Source organism: Phoxinus phoxinus, assembly GCF_949152265.1.
Source record: "Phoxinus phoxinus genome assembly, chromosome: 3".
Taxonomy (NCBI): domain Eukaryota; kingdom Metazoa; phylum Chordata; class Actinopteri; order Cypriniformes; family Leuciscidae; genus Phoxinus; species Phoxinus phoxinus.
This window is the reverse complement of record NC_136878.1, coordinates 44,439,679-44,458,647: the sequence shown is the minus strand read 5'-3', so window position 1 is coordinate 44,458,647 and position 18,969 is coordinate 44,439,679. Positions and strand designations below refer to the sequence as shown.

The window sequence follows — 18,969 nt, the reverse complement described above, 5'->3', positions numbered from 1 at the left end:
ATATTTCGCAAAACTGCAATGGAAACAGTTTTTGCGCATTTACAGTCACCTGACTTAGAAGACGCGGTGTGTTTGGGGTCCGTCCGTGTACGCAAATAATAATAATTATCATCATTATTATAACATTTACTAGGCTACATATTTAGATGACGCTTTTATCCAAAAAAGGAACAAAGCAATTCGTCAAATGTCATTCATAACACGGGTTAGACAATAATAATACAGAGCTGAGATTATCACAAATAAACACAATATTTTGACGCATATCTAAGGGTATGTGTGGAGTGTGGAGCGCGCACTACGTGGCACGGAGGCGCGGGCGTGAACACTTGCATTTTCCTATTAACAGTGAAACAACTTAATAGCCTATAGCCTACTCTATAATTTCTGGTCATACAGAAAATAATAATACATTATTTGTAACTACTTTTATTTGTGTAAACAATAACAAGAAAATGTTGTGCTTTTGTAAAATAAAATAAAACAATCAGGCGCGTTTTCATGATCTCCCTGAACTGGAGCGCGAGAACTGAAACAAAATATAGCCTATGTAGGCTAAAGCTTGAAATGTCCACTTTAAAACGAACAAATTCGAATCGAAAGCTAATACATTTTGTTCTGATTAAGTAATCCGTATGAAAGGTGCATTTCTCTCTAAAAGAGCATCTGCTTAACAGCGGAGATGGAGATGTTTTTAGCCGAGTTAGAAAACAATAGTTTAATAATATTAATGGCTCTTCTTATTCAGCACTGCGGGAAAATGTCAATTCCAGGTTCTAATTTGGCCTTAGAAAACCAGTAAAATCGACAAGTTTTCCATATTAATTTGTGAATATTTTACATGTTTAATAAAGGGGAAAAAAGTCATTAAACAAACATCTGAAAATTCGTCGATATTTACTTTTTTGCGCAGCAGTTGGTGTAGCCAGTTTAAATTAAAATTGTGGTGTTCAACTTTGCGTTTTAAAAAGACAACCGTTTATTTTTCGTTTTTCAATTAAGGGTTTAAAAAGGAAAAAACGAATGGACACAAAAGTAGCCTACATGGATCGTTTGGAATAGGAGACAGAGTTCTTTATTAAATTCATAAAAGAAACAATAATTAGCCTATAGGAATACTGGATTCTAAACTTCAAAGAAATGCCACAATCAAAACCTCAGCGCAGAAATGAGGGTGAAACACCCAGAAACTCCTTATATTTCGTTTGGATAACACGTACGTCTCCCTCCATTAATAATAATAATGTCTAATGCGGTGGCTGTGAGATTATATAAACCAACGTCCGCTGCCGTGATTTTTAGAATGACTTTATCGCGAGAGAAAAAAGGACGTTTTAGTCGCATAACATCGGTTAATGGAAACGCCGTCATTTCGCAATAGTTTTGTATCGATATTTAGATAAAAGCGCAAAACATTTGCGCAAATCTGTAATGGAAACACGGCTACTGACAGATGACTATGGGCTCGGGGAAACCCCTTAACTGTTAAAAGGAGAAGATATCGCAGCGGGCATTCAAACGGATGTTTTTTTTATTATGAATATATAGGACTGACCTAAAGGAAAATGCTATATCTACTGTAAATGCAGGTACACTCGCATACTCGATCTCTCACAATACTCTACTATACTATAATAGCTTCAATGAACGATATCGATGAACATGTGTTTAGGTTGCTAAGAGTGGTTGCTAGGGATGTTGTGTAGTGATACATAGAACCGTTGGGTGAAGCGGTCACAGCCGTGTTTTATCGTGAATAAAACACGGCTATTGACCAATCAGAAACAAGGATCGGATCATTGGAACTAACCGTTTTAAAAATGAGAGTAACTCTAATGAGAGTTAGTGGACATGTAGGTGCAAATGTTTGATAGTCAACAGAATGTGTTAAAGGGACCATCAAAATAAAGTGAAACGATGATTTGTCTTTGGCATCACTGCAAAAACACCTAGAGTAAGAACTGTTGCCACTTCATAGTCGAATGTGAGCAAGGTGGCCCTGTGTAATACGAGCACTTATGCAACTGTGTGCGGGTCATGTTTTGCATTAGGACCAGAATGGGATGCTGGTTTGCATGGTGGATCCGCTACACCAGTAGTTTTACTTGAGAATAGCTTGACTGGTCCACCAGCACTCAATCTGGCATAAAGATAAACCAGCCTGGACCAACAAGGAATTCATGCTTGGTTAAGCTGGATTTTTCATCAGGGAACAAACCTGTCAAACGCTCCGAGAGCACATTTTTAAGATAACGCATTTATCTGTAAGACGATCTGTAAGACATTTTATTGAAGCCTGGCTGTGACTCTAAGCTTCAGAAGCCCAATGGACTACAATGATAGCTGTCAATCAGACAAATGTGTCCCTCTTTTGAAAAAACACAGATGGCATGATTGGCTGAGTTGAGGGAGTCTCACCTGATTGGCTGTGTTGATGTCGATGCCATTCTTGATGTGGTCTAGAGCCTTGTCCAGATTACCTGAGCGAGCTGCACGGAGGAAACTGGTGGTAGCATCCTGAGAAAAAATACAGGAAGTAATACAGGAAGACAGAATTTATAAAATAAGAGTTTTCAACAATTATAACATGAAAACGAAAGGCTTTATAGACCAGCCATTCTGTATTTTCATTGTAAAATCTCACGAGTGTTTAATAAGATAACAATCGTGACATGAAATTTGATTAATAGTATAATTTTTTAAAGACAGGAACAACAACAAAATGGGGCAACACCAGAAAAACTAAGAGAAAAATAAATAAAGGACACACTATTCAACATTAAATACACAAATGCATATTTACTGTACACACACCAAAGTGTAAAGCTCCCATGAAATGAATTTACAATTTCCTTCCAAGATGATCAATATTTTAGGTATTTTCTTCCTGGAAGAGAAAGACAGATGTGCACAAATGTGTACTGTATATCTGCTAAAAGTTTATTTAGTCAACTTTAAGAAGTACACTAGCATTTGGATGGTCTCTAAATAGACAAAACTCTTTTTGTTTTCATGGGGTCTTTTAATATTAAACATAAAACCAAGAAACTGTGTTTCATTCACCGATCAGTGCGACTGAGCTATAAAACACTGCAAAAGAAAGAGTGTGAATTCGAGCAGCGGATAGAAAGAGAAAAAGATTGGGAAAAAAATTGGAAAAGTTAAATTAGTTTTTTTTTCTTCTCAGTAGTAAAAAGCATCTTAAGAATTTTTGGCATCAAGTCTCAAATAATAAATAACACATTATATGTGTGTGGAGACACACTTATACTCACATTCAGCAACACAGACATAAAATCACATTCTCACCCACATACCAGCTTTCTCATGAAGGAACGGCAGCTAGTGTGTGAGAATTATATCAAATTGAGTAAATAATTAAAATAAATAAAAAACATTGATCACTATACCATAGTTTCTTCAGTCCAATAAATTCACTCAGTGTACGAAGAAGCTTTCACATCTTTAGCCAAAGACTGAAAGATTTCCAGAAACATAATTAAGATACAAAAAGTCCAACCAACACCCTTAGATTTGAATCCCACACGTGGATACGCTTCTGTGTCTTCCAAGATTTCCACAACTGAGATTTCCTTTTGAATCAGTTTACGGACATTGTATCGGTTTCGTCGTTGCTGTGGTGATGACAAAGGGAATGTGTGTGAGTGTGTACCTTCCCTAGCAGTAGGGCTGCTTCTCACTGACCAAACATCCTTGACAAGTACATGGAGACACGGCACACATGCAGCACAACAAAGTGTGAGTTGGCATGGGGATGACTTGGTGACCTCCCAAGAATTAGGAGCACAATTTTTCTCTCTGGCTCGAGAGTGAGTCGCGGTGCAACGCTCAGACGTCTGTCGTCTAGTGCATGTTTACACAGAGATAATGTCAGCACATTCTGACCTTGTATGAATTTTGAATTCACCACTAAAAACTTCAACCTGAACATGAAACCTGAACAGTCACACACTCCGCCTCCTGTAGTGCAGAGGCAATGCTTATAGGAAATATTGGCTCAAAAAGCATGCATGGATGCACACTTCAAAATGTTTTATGATATTTTTTTACACATGATTTTTACAGTTGTCTATCCTAACACCACAAAACAAAAGAGATCCATAAAAAGTCTGATATTTCAAATCTCAAATAAAAGAACCTCATTAATTTTAGTCTGAAAATCACTATAAATTAAAAAATGTTGCTTATTTGATTAAAGTCATAAGTTGGTTGGTTTTTGTGGGTTACTGCTAAAAACATTATAAGAGTGACATCTCAATAATTAAGATGATTCAAATCTTGAAGTTTTAGTCCTCCAGTCTAGATTTTTAGTTTTTAGTAATTTCAGTAACGTATTAATGCATTTTTAAACCTGCCATTGAGTAACCATTTTATGAGTACATGTAAAAAGTGTAATCGCTGTATATGAGTGTGTTTGGAGATGATAAGGCAGAGCAGGCGATCGTGTAGACCACACCTAACACTTTGCCTCTGGGTTGCCAAACTCTCAAGACAACAAACCCAACGCAGCAAAAGACCCTTCCAGTTCAAAATGGAAATTCCCTCAGCGAAATAAAGCATAAATAAAGAATGAGTGTCCACCGAAATCTAAACCTCCACACGGATAGGTTATTAATATTGCATGATTCAATAGCATGCCACAATTGATAGGTTTTCTTGGAAAATACTGTTCTGAAAGCATGATTTTTAGAAACAAAATAAATTGGCATTTATTAGAGCAATGCAGTCCTGTTGATTCTTCATCGTGAATGATCAAGCTTTCAATGCAATGCTGTAATAATCTTGCAAAAACAAAATGATAACGTTAATATAGCTAATAAAACCTATAATAATATTATGAAAATAGATAGATAAGCATGTTAGCACCCCCCCCCCCCTCCCCTCTCTCTGAGATCAAGAGTACTGCAGCAGACAGGATGACATCATCACTGAGACGCAACACTGCAGTGTGTGTGTTTATGACTGCATCCGAGAGAGAGACGGAGCCAGTGGAGGAACGAGTCTTTAAATCCCCCTCTACTGAGAAACACACACACACAGATGAAGGGGAAACACACATCCAATCCGTCAAAATAACATTTGAGGATCCATAAAATTCCACTCACACATATTATTGGCATCGCTATATTAGTAATACGTAAATCTTGCATGACTGAGAGCATGAACTCTCGTTTAGATGATGCATTACCCATACTTGTGTGTGATTTTTGGTGTGTTTTGCACTTCATGCATTGCTGTGGAGAGCTAAACTATCATGAGCATCCAGTATTTCAGCACAGCTCCTGTAAAAACCTTTAACAACAACAACACAACATAAAAACTCTCATACCAACTGAGAAATAACTATTTTTTATGTGTGCAATGCATGGGTAACACTACACTGTAAAAGAAAATTACATCCCCAAGTCAAAAATTTTCTAAATTTTTCAATTAGTCTGACATATTATTTCTCATTGAGCCAATGTTAACAGACTATTGCAACAATTAATTCAATTTCTTTTACAGAATTTCACTTGGGCCAATTTAAAAATTTAGATGTGACCAGTCACTAGAATATTTTGACTTGGAGAGGTTAAATTTTTTACAGTGAACAGATAACTACTGTAAATGTTTTATCAACAGAGAAAATATGCTTGCAGTGATGTTTGCAATTGAATGATAAATGCACAATGAAACCATGAATTATAATTCGCGGAAACAAATAAAGTACTAATTAATTTTGAACTATAGTGGGCTGGATGACTGTCACACCTTTATAAGTGTTGTCACATTTTAGTTACACTTTATTTCAACGTGTCCTCCATGTATTTACTATGTTAAGACTGTAACAGTTAATTAATGTATGCATAATTTCAAGCAACTAACACTAAACCAAACCCTACAGTACACGATGGTAATTAATATTGCTCAGTACATATTTGTGTAATTGCAGTGTAACAAGGACACATTAAAGGTACGTTTACATGACAACGATGTACTAAAAATGGGTTTTTCGAGTTCAGACGACAACATTGGATCCGCGAAGACGATTAAAAACGCTGTATTCTGCTGCCAGGCCAGTAGATGGCGATGTCTTTTTGTAAAGAAAGACTATGCATCTATAGACTCAACGCGTAATACACATGCGCATGACGTCACCGTTTTCACAAATGTGCGTTTTTGTAGTTTACACTGAGACGATAACGGTGTCATTTTCAAAAACGTGCACTTTGAAACCCATTTTCAAAAGTTAGCATTTTCAGACCCCCAAAACGCTGTTGTCGTGTAAATGAACGGCCAAAACGCATACAAAGTTTTCGTTTTTTAGGTGTAGGTCGTCTAAATGGCCTTTAAAGTGTTAAGGCTTACACTTTATTTTAAAGTGTAGAATTTAAGCCAGAATTTGTACATCTAAAAGTCTGTGAATTGCATTGCATTTGTTTTAAAGAACAATAATACCGGTTTTTTTTTTATTATTATTAAAATAGACTGTTTCAAAATAGACAAGTGCAACATATCTAGTGAGATGAAGTACACCTTTGGTTCCTCTGCTGGGACACCGGTGTGAACTTGAGGAGAACTGACTTCATACATCCACTAAAATCCCCTTGACATAATTTGGTTAAAACAATTAGTTTGCAGATGCCACTTAATTTGATATTTTAAAATAAGAAAGAAATACATTTTATCTGTTATTCAAGTGCCCAATGTTTTGGGAACAAGTTAAATTTGCATCAAAGAATGAATGTAATGTGAGATTTCCTGTTATTCATGTAAAGATGAGACTTTGATTGAATCCTGCATCAATTTATAAACCAAGTGCAAAGGTGTTTCTGTTCGTGCCACGGCAAATGAAAAGCATCTTGAATTCACAATTTGAAAGTCTCCATTAACACCTTTTAACTTTCCTCTCATGTATAAATGTGACAAGTTTTATCCTTAGTCTTTCTTTTTAGTCCCATGCATATTCTTTGCACAATATGTAAATAATTATCCTTTGCACATTATCTAAAGAATAAAAATGTGCAATTGCCATATTTAGGAGTTTATAAATGACTTTTATTGATGTAATCTGGTTGATTCAGTCATACTTACAACCAGTTAAATTTGTTGTTACGACACGAAGCATCTTTTTAACTTACTTGATAGAACATTTTGCAACAATGCAGACTCCACCCCTCTATTTTAAATGTTAAATAATTTGTACGAAAATGTAAAAAAAATATGTCTGCATAATAGTTTGGGTTGGGGTTCAAAAGCAACATGCCTCCATGGACAACAGTGAAGTATTTCGGGGCAAAGGTAAGTTGAAGACATGAGCTAGCCTACACTAATTCGAGAATATTCGCAACATCTAAAAACAACAACAAAGTAGTTAAAGGAATCTTTAGGAAAGTTGTACTTACTCCACAAATGATGGTGTTCATTGGCATCCCAGTGCACCCTCTCTACGTCTCTGCCTCACAGCTTTCCTGTTACACTATCTGAGTGTAGGGGTCCGGGCACTGCCCCTTTCCCCCAGCACGCACGCACACACACGCACACACGCACACACACACACACACACACACACACACACACACACACACACACACACACACACACACACACACACACACACACACACACACACACACACACACACACACACACACACACACTTGTGAGGGGATGGGTGGGGCTGGGGGCTTTGAGGCCAGAGGGTTTATCTCCAGAGGAATGCTGTCAATATCGACACACACACACACACTTCTAGCCAAAACTAGATAATGGCATAAGTCTCTCTCGCCATTTTTCCATTCCGTAGAGCGTTCTCGATCTGCGCAGACCTGCTCGATGCATTCTGACAAGCAAAGGGCCTTTCTGAATGAGCTATAGGGAAAAGGACACCTTATGTGTGTGTGTATCTGAGCTTTGGCACTGTTTCAGTCTGCAGAGGGACTTACAGTGACAAAGACCCTTGGAGGGGTGGGGTGGGGGGTACTTCAGGAGTACCAAGCCTGGTGACAATGGCCCAGACACGGATGGGGAGGGCATGGTGTGTGTGTGTGTGTGTGTGTGTGTATGAGGGGGGCCCAGTCTCTTTCAATAAAAGATCTGTCACTCCCAGCCTGAAAAGGCCCCTCCGTCCTCTCTCTCCTAGGCCCATGCTGGGAAAAGCACATCTATGCCAACGGTATGCACCCAAATAAATATGTGTTGCAGAAGTGGATGGAGAGAAAGTACATCTAGAATTAAGGTTATCAATTAAAATGGGGTTGTTTTCTAGCGAACAGCCTGGCATTGAGGAATCGGGATTGCCACAGTGATTCTCTTTCTAGGGGATTTATTGCAATGGCACTGAATCACAAGGCGCTTTGAGGTGACTGAAGAATCAAGAGTACTCGTCTTTTGATTCTTTCAAGAAATAAAGGTGAGGTCACATTTGCAGCTGCTCTGCAAACTTGCGTGGGCAATATCCAGTCATTTCAGCTCGGTTTGAAAGTGACTTCTGTGTACTGTAAGTTTTGCCTCATACAACTTTACACAATTGATAGACAATGGACTTTTTTTTGCATGCATGACATTTCTCTAATGTGACCACAACTGAGTTATTCCTGTTGTGCAGTGTGTTTTTATGACAAAATCATATTTTTTATACACTATGGATATATACATATAGATATTTAGGTGCACATTTACCGTTGCTTTACAAATGTCCATGTTCAAAATCCAGTAATTTCAATAAGCATCCACACGATTGGGATTTTGGCTAAATTAATTTTGCATTTCCTCGCTGAGATTTCTCAACGGGTTCAGGTTAGCCACGTGACTTCAGTGTGAGCTGTGCTTTATACATCACAATGGACCATTTTTGCACACTAAAATTTGCCTAAATTTCGCTACTGTGATTGCTTTTAACTATCTTAATAACTAATGTGATTGCTATTTTAACTTTAAACTATCAATGCCAAAATGTAAGGGTCAATCTTATAATTGCACTTCTTGTGTTTGAGAGTATGTTATTGTTGCAATTGAAGGAATTGTTCACCCTAAAATGGAAATGAAGAGATAAAAGATTAAAAAAATGTCTCAGAATGATCCCATGCTACACGTGTCGTATATCTCAAGTGTTCTGCTGGTATACGATAAGGTTTGGTGAAAATCTAACTTAAAATTTAATCTATTATTTACCTTGGCCATTTTTAATTACAGTAAGGAAAACGTTCTATTGAAATACTGAAAGCTCAATTGTATAAACACAAAATCATGTCTAACAATATTTAGGACTGTAGACATTAATATTCTTTGTTGCTCAAATTGCATGTTACTAAGTAAATGCTAAGAGGACACACTGCAAATCATTGGTAAAAGGACTTAGTACAAGCCACTAGAGGGCGCTGCATTTGTCATGCGTAACAAGCGTAAGAAGCAGTCAATGAGCCTATTATTATTCTATATATGCAATGTTGCATTGTCCTAATATTTTGTTTTCATTTAATCTAAAAGCATCCAGAAGCATGACCGAAGTACACCAGGGAAAGACATCAGTCATGCATTCTACTCTATCTATCAGCATTCAATACTGTGAACCACCAAATCCTCCTCTTTACCCTCAATGATAGACATTACAGGCTTAGAACATAAATAACCAGATATCATAAAAAGGATCTGCTTGATCTCCACACCAACTACCCCTTCACGTCCACAAAGATTAGTATTCTGACTTCATACCAAATTGCTTAGTTAAAGTTATCACCTGTAAATGTCTGGAAGTATTTGTGCATTATTATATGGATAAATGCCGATCATCTGAAGTGGAATTTACTGAAAACTACACTGCTCTACATCCCAGCCAAAAAACATCCGTGCCAAGTCATCATCATAGACAACACAGTCATTTCCCCACACATAAAGCCAAGAACCTTGGCACCACACCGGACAACGGTCTGTCATATGCATCCCACATACTATCCACACTCTCAGAAAATACTGTACCTTTAGGGGGTACAACAGCTCATCTGGGTCAGTAACCTCAAAAGGACATCTCTGTACCTTATTCTCCCCTAAAAGGTTTGTAGTAGTACTTAATATGCACAATTTAATACAATGTACAAAGTTGTGCTTTTAAAGGGATGCTTCGGAGTAAAATCAACCTAGTTTCCTTTGCACCATGACCTCGGCCCCCCCAGAAGCCTTTTTTCCCTTGGTCGAACATTATTAAAGTTAAAGCTTATTTAGAGATATCAGCTGAATGGCTTAGTGCAGGCGCTAATGGATCCAAGTTTGTACCTCGTAAATAACCCCACTAATAATGCCCGAAATGGTACCAAACTTCTACAGTAGTACAAACAGGTTCTGTACTCATAAAACGAGGCATTGGGAAGTTTGTAAGTACATCAGGAGTTTATTTAAATAACACTTGCCTGACGGCTCATGCTACCCGCACGTCGAGGTCACTTCCGTGATTTGGGAAAAGCCTGTAAAAGTCCTGGCAGAAAGCGATGCATAAGGATGTAGTGTAACTACGCCCAGTTCCAGGAATGCACTCATTTTTTTTGGTAGTACCAGTTTGCAACAATTATTAGTTAACAGTTAGTTGTCAACACTTCGGAAAAAATAATCACTACATCCTTATGCATCGCTTTCTGCCAGGACTTTTACAGGCTTTTCCCAAATCACTGAAGTGACGTTGACGTCTGGGTTAGCAGTAGCATGAGCCGTCAGGCAAGTGTTATTTAAATAAACTCCTGATACTTACAAACTTCCCAATGTCTCGTTATATGAGTACAGAACCTGTTTGTACTACTGTATTAGTTTGGTACCATTCTGGGCATTATTAGTGCGGTAATTAACGAGGTACAAACTTGGATCCATTAGCGCCTGCACTAAGCCATTCGGCTGATATCTCTAAATAAGCTTTAACTTTAATAATGTTCGACCAAGGGAAAAAAGGCTTCTGGGGGGGCCGAGGTCATGGTGCAAAGGAAATAGGTTGATTTTACTCCGAACCATTCTTTTAAGGGTACTGCCCCAGTTACAAGCTGTTGTACTTCTAAACTTAACATTTTTGCAAGTTTTTCTGACAGTGTGCAGTCAATTCATGCTTTCTGCAGAGTCAGACCTTTTCTTTCTAGACAAGCTGCTCAGATCATAGTACAGGTCCTAGTCTACATACAGTATATAATTCCTGTCCAGTCTCTCAGTGTAACCTCTGCAGATAATGCATAACTCTGTTCCTCAGCTGATATTGAACCTAAGTACAGTACCTTGTCATCAAACCGTCCCTTCACTGATTCTCTATTCAAGCTAAGGTGAAATTCATAACACTGCTTACAAGGCAGACAAGCACCCTCCTACATCCAGTCCATGCCAACATGTTAAATTTGATTAACTTCCAACCCTTATCTCATACAGTCACCCCTCCAGCAGTGCTGGGCAACTTTCTGTCCGCAAACCCAAATCAACTTTGAAAGTCAGGTTTTAATTGTATTTGTACAGTACATGTTTGAACCACTTCTTTTCCTATGAGGTAATTTTCTGAATTGCATGCTTGTGTTGATCACAAAGGTCTAACATGAAGCATGAACAATACAGCATAGCAAGTCATGAGACACAATGTCAACATATTCCTGGTAGTTCCTGGTAAGGAGTTGATAGTGGTTAATGGTCAGGCAGTAAATTGCGTTCCTCTGTACCCAGATCGCACTAGTTATGGATGGTCACGTCTTCCTCTATGTTCCACCTTACACCTAAACTGGGTAAACCCAGCCGGCGATTTGATTTCGCCTTGCAGCTCATGCTGGAAACCTGTAAATTTTTCTACCCTGCTTCTGTAACAAATCTGCGGGGACAAATCACAAACTGGCTTATCCACATGGCGTGCTATTGGCGGGTTTAACACGATGACGATACAGAAGCGACGAATCTAATTCCTTTTAACCTCTCGACCATGCTCAATGGCTTCTTTAGTTTAGCAAACAAATCGCTTGAGTGGGTGTAAATACCACTCACTTTCATGTTTTTATTGCACAACTTGCAAAAATCCCTCGATGCCATTGCTGCTTTTGCAAACCGCTGATCAATGTTACAAACCAACACGTTTGTTGACGCGTTTCCTGCCTGGAGTATTCGCGTCTGATTGGTTGAAGGACTATCCAATTGCGTACAGAGTCATTTGAACTATGCCCGTTGATCACGCCTCTTGTGCAGTAGAAAATAAAAAGCAGACTCCCCAGACTGATGTTCAATCTTAAAAGATTGAGCTTGGTCTGGTGATAGCCAGACTTCCTTACACCAGGAAGACGAGGTGGAACATGGAGTAAGAGTTTTGATCCAGAACTGATTAATCCTGTGTTAATCCTCTTTGGAATTGTCTGATGTCTTCGCAGTTGCAAAAAGCAAGCATATTTCGTAGTTGATGTCTTGAAAACCTTACCTTTATGTTTTCCTAGCATCTTTTAGGTGTCTGGCAGAGAGTGATGCTTCACAACTGTTTCTTGATTTCCACCGTCATGTTATCATCAGTTGAGTGTCCTTTTCAGCTCCTGATCATCTCATCCAGGGGTGCACAATCCTGGTTCTGGAGCTCAGCTCCAACTTGCCTCAACAAATCTGCCTGGGAGTTTCTAGTAATCCTGAGGACCTTGATTACCTTGATTGAGATGTGTGTAATTGTGGTTTGAGTCAAATTCTGAAGGATAGTGGTCCTCCAGGAGAAGGATAGGGAATCTGTTCAGGAATGATTACTCCAGCTTGACATAGATGGCCTCTTCCACACCTCTACATGTTCACCATCCAATATCCATACACTGTTTCTTAAAGACAAGTATGCAGCAGAATCCAACAAAGAATTGGACTCATGAAAGGTTTGCCACAGAAGGTACAAAGATTGAGCTGACGAAGTTGGAAATAGTGCACTTGCCCCATTCAAGTGCTTTGAGGACATCTTGATCCATCTCTTTAGAGGGTATGAGACAAATATTCTGAACATGGTCTTCAATGGCTAAAAATGGTAAATCAAGAAGGCATGACTAAAGACAGGCATCCTCCTTAGTACTGCTGTCATCTCACCTTTACTTACTTTTTGCATAGACATTTTACCACATGCTTCTCTGACACACAATCCAAACCACCAACAAATGCTCTTAATAAACCCTGGACAACAGCAACAACTTTATTAACTAGGAAACTCGGGGAGAGATTCTGCAGAATAAAAGCAGTAAAAGCAACCAACACAAGCAAACATAATGAGAGGTGCTTCAGAAGCAAGCCAGGCGGAGAGCCAAGCCTGCACCTGCCAAGTATCCAGCGAGTCAACACCCAGTCCTTGTGAGACAAATGGGGCCTAATCAAGACCAGAATTAAACACTGAGGTGTTAAAGACTGCAGCATTGTCTTCCTGATCAAGACATGGCTAACTTCCTTGATCTGGATCCCTTGATGTTGTATTTCAAGTAGGACATGGATCTCTTGATCGCCGTCCTTTCTTATCCCTGGCACATCATTCCCATCAATCAATTATAGCCACAACCCATTGCCTTAACCTAACTGAAAACATATCCAACCTCTAAAATCAGAGAGAATTATGGTGGATAATAATGTTGTTCAAACCACTAACCTTAAACCTTACCTTACCCCTAAAAACAATCTTGTTTCAGGACAATGACAATAGGAATACTTATACGTTAGGCTTGGACCACACAATATAGTCAGTCATGTTTCAGATTCAGTTTTCATCAGTAGAACAGAACAACTGAATCAAACAAATTGAAGGGAAGAGGCATGCTCCTTTTAATTAGCAGTTAGTGTGACAATACGAACACTGCCTGCCAAACCTGAAGTATTTGCCATTAGATGTGCAATACGGATTTCTATTGCTTTCATTTATCATTGAAACGAATCTTCTAATGAATAAGGATTTTATTTGTTCTTGAGGGGAACATTAAGCACAACATTATAGCAACACATAATAGTAAAATCATATAATTCAGTGGTATGTGAGGTTTTTGACTTTTGGTTTAGACCCTTGTGAAAAAGGACATGTGCACTCAATTGTATTGAATGAGTACACTTTTTAAAGTGCATGTTTAAAATCCCACATTTTGTAATTTAAAAGTAAGCTCTTGTTGGGCAGCTCTAAGGATTGGATACAGAAGACAATCTATCACAGCCCTTTTCATATTTTCTATGGCCTTTTCCATTTCAACAAAGCATTTCATTTGGCTAAAAGAACAACCTCTTATACATTGCACACAGTATGTAACATGAACATTAAATAAAGCATAATTATCCATTGAGGATCATTTACCTAAGCAAACAGTATATTAATTTTTGAGACATGAGAGGAAGAAAACATGACATTGCTTCATAAATGTGACATGAGTCAATCAGTGGTCATAGTACATATCAGAGAACTTGAAATTTAATGCTGACTTCTTAATCTTATTAGGAAAAAATCTGAACAAATAAACACATACACAAGAAGACACAAATAGTTAATTAAGGACCGAATAATATTTGTACAGACCTAAAACATGTCCACATTGGAAGTGACCAACGACGGATCAACGCCGTGAGCTTAAGACTAAACTCAGCAACAGTAAAATGGGTGAAAAACTTTGTATATCCTACTTTATTTTTATTTATTTATTGCATGGCATTTGGTGGAATTTGAACACATAATAAACAATAATAGTTAAAACAGTGGTTAGAAATATTGTAAGAAAACAAAATATGAACTTTAATTTAGACGGCTCGAAACTACCTTTGATGTATCAGTCATAAGTTATTTTAATAAAGGCTTAAAATAACTATAATTCATAGCAATTAACTCACCCAATTGATAACTGCAACTATAATAACTTGCAAAATAACTTTTGTTGGTGTGCAATCAGTGTGTCCATCAAGCATGTAGTTGACTTGAAGCACTGAAGAGAAGATGCCATGTGCTATGCTATCCAACTATTTTAAATATTATTTATTATTATTGTTTATGCATTATGTTTTATGCATGCAGCTTATTATTATTTGACATATTTCATGGAATATTTGTACTTTTAAAATTGCAATTTGTAAAAAAAAAAAAAAAACTTTAAAGTAATGATGACCAGTTACAGGAAGATATACGCTTCCCATCATTCATTTATATAAATGTTATCTTTGATATTGATTAAAAAACAATCTAACAGAAATGTTATGTCTCATCTACCCTGGTGCATCCCATCACGTCACTTGCAGAGAGAACAGATTTGTTGATAATAATGGGCATGACCTCGTGTTCTTGCATCTCTATGTGTGTCTGACTTCCAGTGTAGACATCTTTCAGCCTCTAAAAAAAGATTATTTTTCTTTTACATATTGTGTATGTGCTTGTTTGGATAGATCATTTAGGGTTTTTAATATAGGGGACAATGGGGTAAGATGTGCCACACCTAAATATGTTTCAGGATGTCTGTTATCAACTTAAATTAGAATAAAGAGTCAATAAAATGCAGCCACCCATACAAAAAAAGAAAAGAAAAAAAATTATGTCTGAATGTTTGAATTAAGAATATATAAACCATTCACATTTCAAATAATAATAATAATAAAAAAATTATTGAAAAAATATAACACATCCCAGTCTTTTTTTGCGGCACATTATTCACATTTACAGTCAGAAAAAGTTTTATATTCAAAATATTTGAATGTAGAGAAACAATTTCTAATACTAAAAACACTAACTATAACTCTAATTCTAAAACTATTTCACCATTTTTTCAAAAATAAACAAGTGGACAATCAAACAACTTGATACGTTTGCTGTGACATAAAAGTTATTTTACCTAAATTGTAGAAAAATTACTTTTCGAATCGTATCACTATTCTCGTGCTTATCTCAATCACAGGCATCTGTATTATATAATGGACACTTTTTGTGAATGTGCAGTTACTTGCACAGTATCTTTGCACAAATGTGCTGTGACACAGCTTACCCACAGTGACACATCTTACCCCACTCTCTACATCCTTGAGCTCACGACCACAACAAAACTGTTTAACAAACTATTCTAAAATTATTCAGAATTATGATAAGAAGATGACTTGGAAATCTGTCTTTAATTCAGATCAATAAATAAAAACTGGAGACTTACCTGAGTCAAAGATAGTCAAAGCATTGTGTAAACAGAAACACTAACACTACACTAAACATCAAATCCACAACACAACACACATACTATGAAATGAGCACTATCACAACACATGAACACACACCACAAGCACAGATGCGAAACAAAACACAGATGAAACCGACTGAACCTCACTCACCACTCAGATTCAGCTCTCACTGCACAACATGGACAGATAATGTGAATATCAACACACGTCAGTGCATGCAGAGGTGTCTGGATACGAATGTGTTCACATGATAAAGTGTTTGTGAGTAACACATGTGAAAAGTACACTTACGTAAGAACCCACAGGTAAAATAGGTTCATTTTACTTTAAGCCTTGTTGTATTTTACCCATACTGTTTATGTAGTTTAGGTAAGTAACGTGATGTATTGGTATTTATTATTTTTTTGCCCGTGGACTCTTTTTATATGCTGTGTGAGTACACTAATAAACGCAAAAATAATCCACACATCACAAAAACGGAACTGAAAATCTGAACGCAACCACAAAAACTCTCAGAAAACAACTAGGTGAAACTGATAGAAAAACAAATAAACAAATAAACCAACAAAAAACTTGTCCAGACCACGACCACATCTACCCTTACTTAAAAAAAAAGCCAGTCTAACACCAAACAGTAATACGAAACTCTCAAATAAAACCAGAGATTTGTTACACTGTATGTTACATAAAAACTTTATGGTGCTAAAATCAAATTCACAAGAAAAAAATGCGGATGAAATCAGAACCACTACACCAAAAAAACACTAACAACAATGACAGAAGCATATCTAGTGACAGATAACGCCATATACAATATGTATATGTATATATAAATATGAGAATAAAAAATTTAGATATATGTTGCAGATATTTACTGTTTCCTCATAGTGCCACACTCCCTGGCCATCCGGCAGCTCAGAGCTCACACTATTGTCCTGATCGATTAGCCAGCGATGAACGACGTGGGCCTAAAAGGACACACGACATAAACACAAGAAGCCATTAAATCTTCACACTCTTGAGGTAAAAACAGAGAGCGAGAGACAGATACAGAGAGAGCGACAGAGAGACACAGAGCTGGAGAAAAGAGTCCCAACTATATCTTAACATGAATTAAAAAAAAGAGCCTACGCTTGAATTAGTCAGTTCACATAACGAGAAAAGGCAGACAAACATGGAAAAAGAGAGGCAGAGTGAGAGGAAAGTGCAGGAGGACAAAGAGGCACAAATAAATCCAGGGGGAAATTGGTAGTTCAGAGGATAATATTCAAATGCAGTTCGGTCTCATTGAAGTATCAACTTTTTTTTCACAGAGTTGAGATCTCATTTGTGTTTTCCCCCTATGGGAATATATACTATAATCATCTTCCTACTAGGGGTGTAACGGACCAGAGAAGTCACAGTGCGGTAAGCACCTCGGTTTACGGGTCACTGTTCGATACTCCAGATTCCTGACTGCTTGAAATAAAAAATGAAGGAATTGACCCTTCGCATTGAGCTTGATTGACAGGTGATCTGACCAATCATACTTCGCCATCCGCCATTTTGTCCGACAAAGCAGTCAGGAGAGTTAGTAGATTAACATGGGAGGATTTGAGCTTGAGAAGCGGAGTGTACTGACGCCTTTCCGCGGTTAAAACAACATTCCTTCTGATGTTCATTCATGTTTATTTGATGTTAATGAACTAGAAGGAAGAGATGATCGGTTCACGAGCAGCTTTAACTGAGGCGACACAGCGATCTGTCAGACACATTAAAGAGCCACAAAACGGGTGGGGGCGGGTCTTTGCGAACGGTCAATTGTTGATTTGTTTCTCTAATTGATAGATTGACCAATGCTGAGCTGTAAAATGCAATGGCTGTTTTCACATGTATTGGTGTGATTCACGTGTTGTTGCACGTAAGAACTGCACAAAGTTCAATAATACGCTTTTTCAAGAAATCAAGGAAAAATGAGAAGGAGAAAAAGAGCTATCTACATCTGAGCCAACTTCACCTTTGGTTTGATTAACGACGTGTTGTTGCGCATAAGAGTTCATTAACATGGATGCACAAAGTACAATATTACGCTTTTTTAAGAAATCATGGAAAAAATGAGCGAGAAGGAGCCATCTACATCAGAGCCTACTTAACCTTTCCATGAGGAGACAGCGAGTGAAGCGGCACCTGAGGTTTCCCATTTCCAGGACACGCATATTTCATCACTGGACTGTAGTGAGACTTCCACGAGAAAAATGAATAAAAACTCAGCGTATAGACTACTAGCAAGCTCTAGCGTGCCATCTGAACTCTCGCCCTGCTTCTCAATGTCCATACTAACCATCATGAACAGTATGTGTGACCCAAAGCATGGTCCGGATGGTCAACTATTTCCGTGGATTTTCAAAGTGTGGATCCGTGCTCACTATAACGGCTGATATTACCCACAACCCATTGCGCTTTGCAGGAGGAACTACAAACACGAGTAAAAAGTGTTAAAAAACTACCGACGTGAAAACGGTTAAGGGTTTAGATAAAGGTTTGAGTGACTAATCAAAAGTTTAACCTGATAAAAAATATGTATGTAATGTTATCTGTGTTATATATTTCATCTGCAATAACAATGTGGACTTTTATAAAGATCCGTTTGGCTTTTAAATGCATCATTATGCATTAATATGAGGAGAGTCTCCGCATGGAAGTCTTGAATGCTTCTGCATTTTTCTCAGATACGGTAGGAAATTAAATGTGGAGGATTTTAACTGTGACAAGATGATTGACAGGCCAGTTTACTGTGACAGAGAGCAACCGTTGAAGACGCAATTGTATGACGTGATAGTATGTCCCAAA

At 37.7% G+C, this 18,969-nt stretch overlaps 1 protein-coding gene across 4 annotated transcripts in view; it reads right to left on the bottom strand.

Moving 5' to 3' along the window:
* Window positions 1-17,062, bottom strand: part of ank1a (ankyrin 1, erythrocytic a) — a 115,981-nt gene extending 98,919 nt beyond the window's left edge. The window contains exons 1-3 of one of the 4 annotated variants that reach the window (XM_079607157.1): window positions 17,016-17,062; window positions 2,815-2,887; window positions 2,419-2,517 (exon numbers count right to left, since the gene is read on the bottom strand). In XM_079607157.1, the coding sequence (XP_079463283.1) occupies window positions 2,419-2,517; window positions 2,815-2,887; window positions 17,016-17,047 (204 nt within the window). In that variant the 5' untranslated portion in view covers window positions 17,048-17,062. Of the gene's footprint in view, window positions 1-2,418; window positions 2,518-2,814; window positions 2,888-7,406; window positions 7,642-17,015 lie in introns of those variants that run through there. The other 3 variants (XM_079607159.1, XM_079607158.1, XM_079607160.1) reach the window with 3 other exon arrangements.
* Window positions 17,063-18,969: the final 1,907 nt, after the last annotated feature.